Source organism: Numenius arquata, chromosome 2 (genome assembly GCF_964106895.1).
Source record: "Numenius arquata chromosome 2, bNumArq3.hap1.1, whole genome shotgun sequence".
Lineage (NCBI taxonomy): Eukaryota > Metazoa > Chordata > Aves > Charadriiformes > Scolopacidae > Numenius > Numenius arquata.
Genome location: NC_133577.1, coordinates 123,172,299 through 123,185,527, shown reverse-complemented (window position 1 = coordinate 123,185,527; position 13,229 = coordinate 123,172,299). Strand labels below are relative to the sequence as shown.

Below are 13,229 nucleotides of genomic sequence, written 5' to 3'. Positions count from 1 at the left end.
GAATTTGGATGAAAACCCATTTCTAGCCTATTTATTTAGCTATCAACATTGCAGTATCAAAGCAACTCACAGTGCCCGTTTGGAAATTCTGATGAGATACAAAGGAGTCAGCTTTATTTCACTGATGGTGAGTAAATGTCACTGAGATCAGATTTTTAGAGGAATGTCAATGTTTAAAGATGCAGATTAACACTTAGTCTGATCTGCTGCAGTACCTATCAAAGGCAACACCAAATATTTTTGATGGATCTGGATTTTTTGCTAACTGATTTGCCACAGGTTCAAAACAAAGCTCTGGACCAGCAAAGTAAGATTCTGGCAGTCTAATTCACTTAGCTGCAAAAAGAAGCAGCCCAGCATGTTGCTTTTGTCCATTTGAAAAGTTTTATGACTTAGCTCTTTCCCATTCCAGATCTGAATATGGCCCTGAGCTCTTGAATTCTTTGTGTATTTTTTTAAAACAAGTTCCCTTACAAGCCATCAGATTCTCCTGTGATCTTTTTCATCTTTTTCTCTCTCTATTGCTTTTTCGCCCTTTCTTCAGTGAAACCCCTTCCTTTATTTCTTCTGCTAATCCACCGCACAGGCTGATCGAGATGTGGTGTCCATCGCATTGGGACTTGGCTAAGCCACAGAGAGAAACTGCCTGCCAAAAAGCCTCCCCCCATCCTCCCGTCTGGTTAGTTTTGCTGCTTTAATAAGCGTGTTCGTAAAACATTGAGGGTTGCACAGGTTTCCCTTGTTATTTTTAGACTTATCTTCCTCTTCCACCTGATCTTTTATGGGATAGACTGCATTCTTTGCTTCTCCGATTCCTCTCTCCTTTGATGTCCCCACTGTAAATGGGGCTGCTTAATTAAGTGAAATGTTTCACTTTATGGGTTTATTTTTCTGAGAAAGCCTCCTCCACCTCCTCTTACTTACCAACCCGTTTTCTCCAACGTGAATCACCTTTCAATTTCCTTCGAAACTCTGTGAACACAGTCACCTTTCCCGCTGGCAGAGGTCGGCAGAGAATTGCAAAGTGCCACCTGCAAAGTCAAGTTCACTCAACTAGCTGGTCTCAGTCCAGCTAGCCTCAGATTCATGCTCTCTTATGTCAGCCTTTTTTATCAACAACACAGGTGTGTTAAATGGAAAAGCAATACAAAGTGCTCAAGACAAACACTGGAACAGGGTAGAACAAATCTCACACATCCAGTGGGTTGCAAAGTCTATCTTAAAAATAGCGGGGACCTTAGTTTATTTGTGGGGATTTTTTTCTTTCTTTTGTTTGTGCTTTTTGTGTTGGGGGTGGATTGAGGTTGATTCCATTTAAAATTTTGGACTGTTTGTCTCCTGCAGAACTTAACTCATTCCCCTGTCCCCTACCCTCTTCCAGGCTTGCTCTGAGTAGCTGCAAGGTTAGCATGAAAGACTCCCTACTGAGTGCCCAGTCCTTCTGGCACAACTCATCCATCCTGTAGAGAAACACTAAGGCTTTTTGCAGGCTTGTCCAAATGCAAGATGTATTGTGCAGCTCTGAACAGACTACAGAAAAGAAGCCACATGGTATTTAGGCCACTCAGGAACCCAAGTTTATCTTCAGAATAGCTTATGGTTGAATCTCCAATGACAGATAACTGCGTAGGCCCTGAGAGTCATCTCTCAGCTGTCATCTAATCCACAGAAGGTCATAAACCATAAGTACCTCATTTTCTAAAGTACTTGTGGACATCTTGGAAACTCACGCCAGTTCTCAGTGTTACATCTTAACCCCTCAGGATTCAGACTTTGCATTTTTCTATAAACTCTAGAAATAAAGTTCAATGTGTTGCATGTGTGGTACATTTAACACAGAAATAAGTATTTGAAGGTAGTTCTTCTGTTTCTCTGCTTTTTGCTTGAGGGATCAGTGATAAGGGAATTTATTTACATTGTAGGAGAATGCTGACTACAAGGCCATATCTCCTTGCTGGTTAAATTTTCGTTCACTGAGAGCTTGGGAGAAAAGGACCCATGGTTAACTCATTCCCTCTGAGGGAGTGTCTGGTGCTCCAGTTCCTACTCCATTTAACATAAAATAGAGAACTTCTCAGAGGAAAACAGATCTTCTCCCTCCCTGGTTAAAATCTGAGCAACATTCTTAATACTTTTGGCTTAGCTGAGAAGTAATTATTCCATGAAGAGTGAAACACCTTCAGTAGAAAGGAGTGAGGAGCTCCCAGGATGGCTTTGGTCCATGCACCTGGAATGGAGGAGCACCTCCCCTAGGAGGGAAGCCCAGACTAAGACATCTAATTCCCTGATATGGGAGATATTTAAGAAATATTTCACTCCTTAATGTTTCACACTGACTACTTCAGATGCTCTCAAGACAGTGACTTGCTGGTGTGGTGCTTAGTTCTCCTTATGAAATGTATAAAATTTCCCAGCCTGGACGTTGCAAAATCCACCAAGCAGATGCCTGCTGCACTCAATAGTATCAAGTCCCTGTTGTGTATCTACCCTATGGGTGTTTGAGTCTTGTTGTTAAGTGGGTCTAAGTAGCAATGTGACAAGTCACTTTTAAACTGGGATTTTCAACACACTGGAAATAGAAACCCTTTTGAAGCTCACAGGGAAAGGCATTCTGTTTTAAAAATGGCAGTAGACAACAACACTGTTGAACTCACGATGCATCATTTAATGAGAAGGATATTTTTTTACATACCTTATAGCTAGATTCCCAAATAATTGTCACAATTTCAATGGGTGTAAGATCCAACAGCTCTTACTGACTTCACTGGATGGTGTGAAGCACTACACATTTGGCAAATTGGAAGTTTATTTAGGAGCCTAACTTCTGGCACCAGCTTTTGAAAATCTTGGCCAGAATTCCCACATAATGTTAAGACAGTCACACCGTATGTCTCAGTATTGTGTGAGATCTACGCATCCAGCATTCTGCTAAACTGCAAATTTAATAAGACAAGTGAAAAAAAGAGAAAACCTTACATACACACAGTGTTGCTAAGTTAGTATGTATTTGCTTTTATTTGAGAGATATTAGTCTCAATTTGCCACCTCCTGATTACATTTGGATACAGATTAAAGGTGGGGGAATAAAAAGGCATCTTTGCAGATCACCTGGGATTTTAGGACTTTGTCCAGGGTGATTATTGTCAAATCAAGCTCACACAGAAGGCACTGGAAGAACTCTAAGTAACAATTGAATTGATTCTTTAAAAGTTTTGTGCCACAGAGTTTATACAGCAGTTGAATAGAGATGCCATTAGCACTTCTAACTTTGTTTCTGTTCTGTTTTTTCCTTTTTTTTTTTTTCACTTTTCATTTCTTAACATATATATTTGTATTGAGTTATCATTCATGACAGTGAAGGCCTAAGCAACATCAGAAGAATAAATTATATAGTGAATAAGTTTTTTGCAGGATTCTTATTTAGCAGTACTAATTTTACTAATTTAATGTGATTAATTTTTCTTGATGTCAGCTATCTAGAAGAAAAGCATCAAATCTGAGCTAGTTGTTTAGACTTCTCTATCGAAAGAGACGGGCATCTCCTCTGTGCAGTTCACACACAGCCAAGATAAGAACCGAGTCTAGGTCAGGTGAGATGAATTCCACCCTGTTGCATAAGCAGAAGATGATGAGATAGCACAATGATGGTGTTACAAGAACTTTTATGGAGCCAGATTATCTTGTAGTCCACATGAATCAGTAGGTGGGAGTAATCCAACCTACTCCTGTGACAATTGATATAAATGCAAATTTCTCATTGTCTCCAGTGGGAGATGTCACATATCTAAGACAGCATCTGGTGCTGATGATGTGAATAAATGTCCTCTATGAACTGGGCAGAGAACACCGATATCGTTATCATGAGACATGCAACAGGATGTGAACTCACATTTTCGCAGGTGAAAGGCTGCTTCACTCACCCACTTTTATCATCATACATCCTATTGATTGCTATGAAAGGAAGCACAAGCCTACAGGAATTGTTCTGCAATGCTGGGTGGACACAGCTTTAAACAGCTGCCTGAGGACTTTGCCAAATGGTGGCCAAAATGAATTTTTCATTCCCCTGTTCCATCCAGCGTGCCACAGTTGAGTGATGCCTCTGGAAATAGGTCCCTTGGCCAAGCATAACAGGGTCACACCTGCCCAGCTGTTCCTGGTGGTCATGCTATCTTAGGATGGGATCCAAAGCCCTCTGAAAATCTTGTTGACTCAAGCGGATCTTTGGATCAGACCCTTCGTCCTTGTTTCTAGTAAATTAGCTGTGCAAGCTGGCAGAGATTTCCCTGTATCATGCATGGTAGGGTTTGGGCCTTTGGGATTACTGTAACAACTTTATCATTCCATATTGGTAGATGTTATATCCTAGTCGTTTTTAGTAAGTGATGTCATTGCTCTCATCTTCCTCCACTGATGAATTTGCCTCCATTGATGGCAAACATCTAGGACATCTTTAAGACCCATAGGGATACTTCCCTTTTTCACATAGAAATGGACTGCCGGGATTGAGCTGTGAATAGGTGAGCAATCAGCAAATTTCCAGAGATGCAGACTGTAACTCAGAGTAGTGAGTGAGAACAAGGACCACAGAAAATGCACATATAAGGAAAAGTCAACGTCTAGTACTCAGTGAGAGGGAAGAGAGTTATTGCATGGTTGGGGACAGGAAGAAGTGAATTTATTTCTCATCCTATATAGACTAATTTGATCCAAATTTTGATCCAAAGGCAATTAAAGCACATGTGTTTCTATCTTATTGATTCCTACAAACAGCCCCTGCAAAGATAAACATGCTTTTGAAATCAGGAGGGTTTTTGAGGTCTGATTTTGGTATAAGTGGCAAAGACTCAGACCTTGGTTGTTCTAAAGCTAAGGAGAAATGTTCATTCCTGAAGAAAGTATGCGTGTGATTTGGTTTCTGTGTAGTTATTGTACTGTCTAAATCTATTCTCCTGTATTATGGATCACTTTATTTTTTTACCACAAAGTCTAAAAGCTAAAATGTCTTTTCTTTTTTTTTTTTTTTTGTCGCACCCCTTCTGTAGTCTCTTTTGCTATATAATACAAAAGTATGTATTTCTTAGTGAAATTGTTCAACTGATATTTTTATCTTCAAAACTTGAGTTGACTACAGCCCACCTCAAGGTGTAACCTTGCAAAGACTTTAATTTTTGAAAACACAGCAGAAAATAGAACATGGGAGATCACACTCAGCAAGCCAGAGGGTGAAGTTCTTACAGAAATGCTGGCATAAAACCTCTAGGGATAACTCACTGCAATATATGTTTCCAATTTAACTTTTTTCAATAGTACTTTCCTCTTCTTTTTTACTTGTATTAAAATGTATTTTCAAGGATGTCCTTTGAGCAGTTATCACAGGACAATAATACAAACCTATCTTTGTTTTCTTATCAGTTCTTTCACAGCTGTACGTTGAAATTGTATATTGAAATAAAATGACTGAATATGTCATGAAATATATCTTAATGCAAATTGGCACAGGTTTACTATGTACAGGAGACATTTTCAAAATCTGTTAGGTGATTCAGGAGCCTAAGCCCTATTTGCAGCAAATAATTTCAGAGCATTTATGAAAATAAGGATTCAGAGGCTTAACTCTTATGGATTGAAACAATGCTAAGCAAGTGGCACTTACCCAAAATCTGTTAGGTCTCTAAATAGCCATAAAAATCAGTCCAAGCAAGGACTGGAAATAAATCACTGAGGCTACATCTCTTCTAAAGAAAAGCAGAATTCAGGTTCAAATGCAGACCCACAGTCGCTGATTAATGCTAGTACAGGCTTTGCCATAGTTTATGCGTGCTCCAGCTGATATCCTCCCAGGCAATGCTGTGACAGTGTTTGAGGTCTAAGGTAGACCAGGGACTGCCTTCAACAAGCATTTCAGATGTGGCCATAGATATGGATGTAGAACATCAGCTGGTCTGTGCTTCTGTTTTGTTTCTGGCCCGTTTTGTTTCTCAATAAACAGGAAACCCCTGATACTTCTAAGAATATTATCGTCAGTTAGAAACTTTTGTTTAATTGCTTGCTATTGTCTTTGCATTTAGACTATGTATACAGGTGCATGTTCACGTAGAACTGTATATGATGAGATAATTCTGCATTAGCTGTAATTACTACCAGAGAATTCATCCTTAGGCATGGGTACTCAACACCTGTACCTGCTGGGAGAAGGTTACCATCCCTTTTTAGCTGTGTGCTCCCCTCAGCCCAGGCAGAGAAGGAGCAGTGGAAATCCAAGGGAGAAAATGGTCCAGGCTGGTCCTGAGCCCGTGGGGAAGGATTTGCTGCTAATGGATGAAGTTGTGGCTTCTGTGAGAAGGGAATTTGCCATCAATGGAGGAGGAACATGCTCAGCTCTTGGTGCTCTGTGTGTTGTTCCTAATGCAAATGTTTTGGATAATGCCAAACCTTACATCATGGAACAAATCCTAACTGCAAGACCTTAACTGGCACCATAAGTTGAACGTGTCAAACTGGAGATTTGGGAATGTGAACAAAAGTCTTCTCTGTCAAAATTAGCCATGAAGGAGGATTGTAGAGCAACTTCACATCAAATCTTAACTTTCTCCTGGCAGACTACAAAGACATTATTTAATCACATTTCTTTCTTCACAGACTGTGTTATGGCTCCACCTGGCAGAAAACACAGGGATTACTTACTTGGAAATAGTGTTAACAAAGAAGCAATCAACAGTGCATATATAAAAGGATGTCACCAACTGGAATAATGTTTCCAGTTAGTCTTATTATTATCCAGGATTTATAGCGCCCCAGTAACAAATCTAGATGCCTCCAGATTCAAAAGAGAAGTTTGCTCAACTCAGATCAGAGACTAAATGTAAAACAAGGGATGGAAAGGAGATAAAAACAGCCATGGGAAAGAAAGCAGAGACAGGTGACCCTGAGAGATGATGGTTCACTAACGTGACTGACCTTGCAAGTATGTTCCTGGGATCACCCTGAAAAGCAAAGGAAGTTGTAGATTTGTGGGTGGTCTTCAAGCAAGATCTGTGAAAGCCAACTTACTTTGTGTAAGCCAAAGAGACAGAAGAATTGATTAGTTTGTCAGTATGGGTCAAATAGAGGTGGGAGTCAACCCCAGCAGTGAATGAGTGACACTGGGGAAGTGTCTGATGGAGTGATCACCATAGCAGTGGTCTGGACCAGAAGAGCATGAGACAGTGCAGTTCAAAGGCAGAGAAAAGGATGCTGCAGCAGCCGAGCCATGGGCCTGGGCAGGAGTTTCAGCTATTTGGATGAGTAAGGAAAATAACTTCTGAGAGATAAAGAGCTACAGGGATCATCTGGCATCTGGAGAATCTACCTTTATTAGAAGAAAAATAAACAGAAGGCGTAGGAGATGCAGTTCACTGAAAAGTTATGGCTTCTGATTGCAGGCCGTATACAGCAAAAAGATAAATGTGGGTGTTTCAGTCTGGAAAAATGAACATGGTTAAAGCATTTACTAGGGGCCTTCTGCCGCAGTAGCTCTGAGTGAAGCTGTCAAGAGAAATCAAGCCTTTAGTCTAACATCGGGGAATGCTGGTGAGGATCTTGCCCAATTCTGGTTCACTGCATCGACAGGGCAGAAACTCAGCCTCCCTAAGAGGAGCAGAAATACTACAAGCAGAAAAACTTCGATCTGTGAGAAGATCCTGTGCTTTCAATATTTGAGGTTATCTCTTGTTAGCCACCGGAGGGCACTCTAGACTTGCTGTTGGGAGTCTGTTACACTGAGACCTGCACTGGTTTGTTCAGCGTGTAGCAAATTTAACTGCGTGTTGGTACGTGTGCCTTGAAATGAGAGCTAGACAGCATGACAGGTCTCCTTCACTCCAAGCTTGATTTTCTTGTCTTTGTAAAATATCCAACGTGATAAGATTGTTTATGGCTAAATTTTGCTGGTTTTTTAATGCTGTCTTCCTGAGTATCTTAGAGAAGCTAAGAAAGTTCACCCTCTCTCTAAGTTTTAATTTAGCTGATCAAGATCTCTGACAGAGAAAAAAAGAAAAGCTTATAAGAATTTTTCTTCAAAGCTTGCATATACCTATAGGTAGTTGCAGGTGTAATATAACTAAGAGGAATGGAGGATTTATAATTCTGAGTAGTAGTACTAATGAGAGGTGAACAAACTAACAAGTTTGGGGTGGTTTTGAAAGATAAAGGGGAATAGGTGGGAGTAGGATAAAGGAAAATAAAGATGAAGGGGAAAAGCATTTAAGGAGAGGTTAAAATTATAAGAGAAGAGGAGAGAGTGGAGTAATAAGGGAGAAAACAACCCTTTGAAGAACCAGAGGAGAACACACCACCAGTGTGCTCCCACACTTTCAAATCAACACTGAGCTTTTTCAACTGTAAATCAAATTACCAGCAGCTGACAAATGTGCTTTACAAACTGAAACAGCTGATCTGGACCAGACACCTTTCCTGCCACACGAGGTAACCTGCAGATTACTTATACTTCTTTCCTAATATTCCTCTCATCTTCTTGTTCTCTCTTTCATTCAGTGTCCAAGCAAAACCTATGATCCGCTCATAAAGTCTACCAGAGACTTTCCCGATGAAGTCATTAGCTTTATTAAACGCCATCCACTGATGTACAAATCCGTTTACCCAGTGACGGGAGGACCAGTATTCACTCGAATCAACGTGGACTATCGTCTGACTCAGATTGTGGTGGATCACGTCATGGCAGAGGATGGGCAATATGATGTTATTTTCCTAGGAACAGGTAGGAGAAAGGACTTCCACTATCATTTTGCACAAAACACATTCTTTAAGAAAACTTTTACTCCAACAGGTCCTGAGTAAACCTGTTGATTAACTTCTTTTTACTACGCATGCAACTTTGGGAAGCATTTAGATGCTACTGATTCTGTGCCAGGTCTGCAAATGCGAAGATTAGATTAATTTGTCAGCTCAAGTGATTGCTACTATTGGGATTTTAATGCCTCCTGTCCATAGGTAATAAACCAGTTAAGGGTCAGAGTACCTGGACTTTCTTAACCTCTGAGTACCATTCAGTACCTGTCCTTACATTATATGGCAATCTGGCTCAAATTCTGGCTGGCAGCACATTCATAGTCAATTAAAAGAAAAAATAATTAACCTTAATAACTTCAAGGAGTACTTCCTGTTGTGAGTAGCGACAGGGATTGAGAGCACCATCAGCAAGTTTGCCGATGACACCAAGCTGTGTGGTGTTGTCGATACACCAGAGGGATGGGATGTCATTCAGAGGGACCTGGACAGGCTGGAGAGGTTGGCCCAGTTGAACCTCATGAGGTTCAACAAAAGCAAGTGTGGGGTTCTGCACCTGGGCCGAAACAATCCTCAGTATAAATACAGACTGGGGGATGAGGTATTAGAAAGCAGCCCTGAGGAAAGGGACTTGGGGGTGCTGATGGACGAGAAGCTGGACATGAGCAGGCAATGTGCTCTCGCAGCCCAAAAGGCCAATCACATCCTGGGCTGCATCAAAAGAAGTGTTGCCGGCAGATCCAAAGAGGTGATTCTGCCACTTTACTCTGCTCTGGTGAGACCTCACCTGGAGTACTGTGTGCAGGTCTGGAGCCCTCAATATAGAAAGGACATGGACCTGATGGAGCGGGTCCAGAGGAGGGCCACCAAAATGATCAGGGGGCTGGAGCACCTCTCCTATGAGGACAGACTGAGGGAGCTGGGGTTGTTCAGCTTGGAGAAAAGGAGGCTCCAGGGAGATCTCATAGCGGCCTTCCAGTACCTGAGGGGGGCCTACAGGAAGGCTGGGGAGGGTCTGTTTACAAAGGCCTGCAGTGACAGGACGAGGGGCAATGGTTTTAAGTTGGAGAAGGGGAGATTTAGATTGGATATTAGGAAAAAGTTCTTTACCATGAGGGTGGTGGAACACTGGAACAGGTTGCCCAGGGAGGTGGTTGAGGCCCCTCCCCTTGAGATATTCAAGGTGAAGCTCGACGAGGCCCTGGGCAACCTGGTCTAGTTGGAGGTGTCCCTGCTGACTGCGGGGAGGTTGGACTAGATGACCTTTGGAGGTCCCTTCCTGCCTGAACCAATCTATGAATCTATAGTGCTTCAGCATTAAATCTCATGTGACATTGGCCATCTAAGAAAGATTTAAAATCGAACCTAAAACAACAATTCCACTTAAATACTTTTAAAGATATTACTTAGCAATATGAATGGCTCCAAACAAGAGGACCAGGATTGAATAGAGAGAGGTTAAACTACTCTCCCTGGGGGGAAACATGCTTTGCAGTTTTTTCTATGGATAATTATGTATCTATTTACATTTTTATGATAGTGATATACCTTAAGGAAAAAGTCTAGTTTTACCATAGTAATTATATTCAGAATTGCTGGATGAATCACCCAACAGCATGGTATGCTAAGAAATATTTACATACCTATTCATAACTTCTCTGAAGTAATAATCTACGACCTTACTCCACTGGAATTTCTTGTTCTTAATCCACAGTTTGACATTCTCTCACTAGTAATAGGTCTTATAAAGCACTTCTCACTGGTAGATCTGAACGCTTTAATAAAAAGGTCATTGCCATTATCCCCATCTCACAGCAGGTGAAACTAAGGTACATGGAGGTGAAAAGGTTTATCCGAGGGCAGTGGATGAGCTACTCCCATGAGCTGCAGGGAAAATGAGATTTCTCTTGGAATCCTACCCCAGTGCTGTTGAGTTGCACAGCATTTTATATGGCCTATAAGCAAATTTGGTGTCATATAGTGTAGTTTGATAGGTATGGATATTCTGAAGTGATTTGGGGAAAGGAGTGAATTGTCACAGAGCATCACCTCTTATAAAGGATGGTTTATCTCATCCTTCAAGAGCTTCCCAGCTGCATTATCACACATGCGAGTCCAGAGATAGACTCTCTCTTGGACCATTTATGTCTCTCAGTTTAATCCCTCTCACAACTCTTGTCTTCCAAAAAAAAGATGGTGTGAGAGTCCCTCTATGATCCCCACAAGTCAAGCACAGTGGTGTCAGAGAGCATAGTTTCATAAAAAAGAAGATTAAAGTGCTGTTTGCTCCCCTGCTCCCTGAGAAAGCTGGGAATAAACTTTAGCCATGATGATGGAAAAAACTTCTTGCTTTCTGAACACAATCTTTAATATAGTCAATAGAGAAGGAAAGGGAGCACATTCCCAAGTTGTGAGATGCCTAGAATATGCGAGTACTCACTAAATCTTACTTTTCTTCTGATAATAGTGAGAAAAAGTAATTTAAAACTTAGCTGTCTGAGAAGATGAGTTCACTAGTTAAAATGTACAAAATATTCTCTTAGTGGCTATAGTCATTGCTTTTAAATGTTTTCTACCCTCCACTATAAAATTTTTCATTGGAATGAAATTATATTGAAAGACCAGCAACTCCAATATTCCGATAAGTTACTACCCCGCACCAATACTAATTCTTTCTGAGTAAATCATCTGGTTTAGAGATGTCAAGGCCAGCATGTACCATGCAGTCACTAGGTGGCACTCCATAATACGCAGATAAGTATTTATCCACAGTACTTTCCTTAAAAGTGAGTTTTGTTTTCTAGAAGCACATGGTTTTGTTCTATTTTATCCTCTAAACTCCTCCTATGGAAAAAAATAAACTCAAAGATGAAATTTCAAATATTATATAGAGAGACTGGATACAGATATACCAAATAACCCAGAAGATTTTGAGTAGCAGAAGATCAGAAGCTTATTATATGTTTGAATGTATGCAACCAACTTGTATATATGCAGGCTTTGGCAATTATGTCAAATAAACAAAACAAAAAAAGCTCTAATACATAAGGCAAACTATAATACTTTTGGCTTTGATTGGTAATGCGATCTTCAGTAGTTTAGGAAAACAAGAATGAAAATCTCATTCTTTCCATTATAATGTATTATTTTTCATCATTTCAATACTATGCACAGTGCTTAGGACTAAGCTGCACTGTTTCATTTCCACACTGCACATCCCCGCAGCCCGTCCACTTCCCCGAGCAGTTTTTAAGGGTTCTTTTTAAGGCCATTCAAGATTCACCAGTGCGTAATGGTCTGAGATGAAATGACCAGCTATATTTTTCACCAAGTAGGAATTCTTATTAAAATTGATTAATAGATTTAACTTTAAAAAATTCCCCAGATAACTCCAAAGAAGTAATTTCTGTAGTGATTAAGTGAAGATTTTGATATTGAATGGAGATTTTGTTCAAAAATTTCCCTAAAAATGAAAAGGTAAATGAAAAAAGTGCATTGCTTAACTCCCTACATTAAAATGAAACCTACTTCTGTTTAAGGTGCTATACTGGATGAAAATTAATTCTATTAACAAAGAGGAAATAATTTTCTGCCAATTTAGTCCCCTAAGCTGTATCTCTTTGGGGTCAGATGGACCCCAATTCACGTGCTTGTCTGTGTTTGTCTGTGTGTTTGCATTGGTGTAGAGGAGAGTGAGACCATCCCTGCCAGGAGCAACCTACAATTGTGTTGGCTCAGCCATACAGTAAGACCATAAATGTATTGTATAGAGCTATCTAGGTGGCAATAGATGTAGATAGGGATGGATTTTGATTGAAGGCTACATCCTTGGTGCATTAGCTTTATCTTCAGGGCCAAGTTTTTAGTTCAATTTTAACATAGGTTTACAGAATGACTTGTTTAAAAACAGAAAAAGAATCTGAGATCAAGTTGCTATGAAGTAAGAAATGGAGTGGTACATACGTACTGAAACATAACTGTGGGGTTTACGTGATGAGTGTTTGTTTCAGACATAGGTACAGTCCTGAAAGTTGTGAGTATCACAAAGGAGAAGTGGACTAAGGAGGAGGTGGTCCTGGAAGAGCTGCAGATATTCAAGGTAAGCATTAACAGCAACAACATCAATTAAATATTATTCAGGGGACTTTAAGGCCCAAACTGGCTTTGTCAGTCTTGTTATTTGTTTACTGGAACTAGTTCAAGTTTCCAGAGGGACACTATGTAAATTTTTAAATGCCTTGGTATTCTTTGGGTAAAAGTCAATTGAAAAAAGTCCAGAACGAAACAGACCATGATTTTTCAAACTCATAGAAAGTCTCATTTAAGTTGCCTTGTTCTAGTTTGAAATCTTATTGTAAGCCTCAATTTTTTTATTAATACTATTTTGTTTTTAATGCCAATTTTTTTATTGTCTCAGCTTTGAGACTATTCTTAGTACAATT

The 13,229-nt window shown here is 40.2% G+C and overlaps 1 protein-coding gene across 1 annotated transcript in view; it reads left to right on the top strand.

Moving 5' to 3' along the window:
• SEMA3D (semaphorin 3D) overlaps positions 1 to 13,229 on the top strand; it is a 96,213-nt gene that overhangs the window by 64,876 nt on the left and 18,108 nt on the right. The window contains exons 11-12 of the mRNA XM_074168513.1: positions 8,536 to 8,758; positions 12,798 to 12,886. Coding sequence (XP_074024614.1) covers positions 8,536 to 8,758; positions 12,798 to 12,886 — 312 coding nt within the window. The remainder of the gene's footprint in view (positions 1 to 8,535; positions 8,759 to 12,797; positions 12,887 to 13,229) is intronic.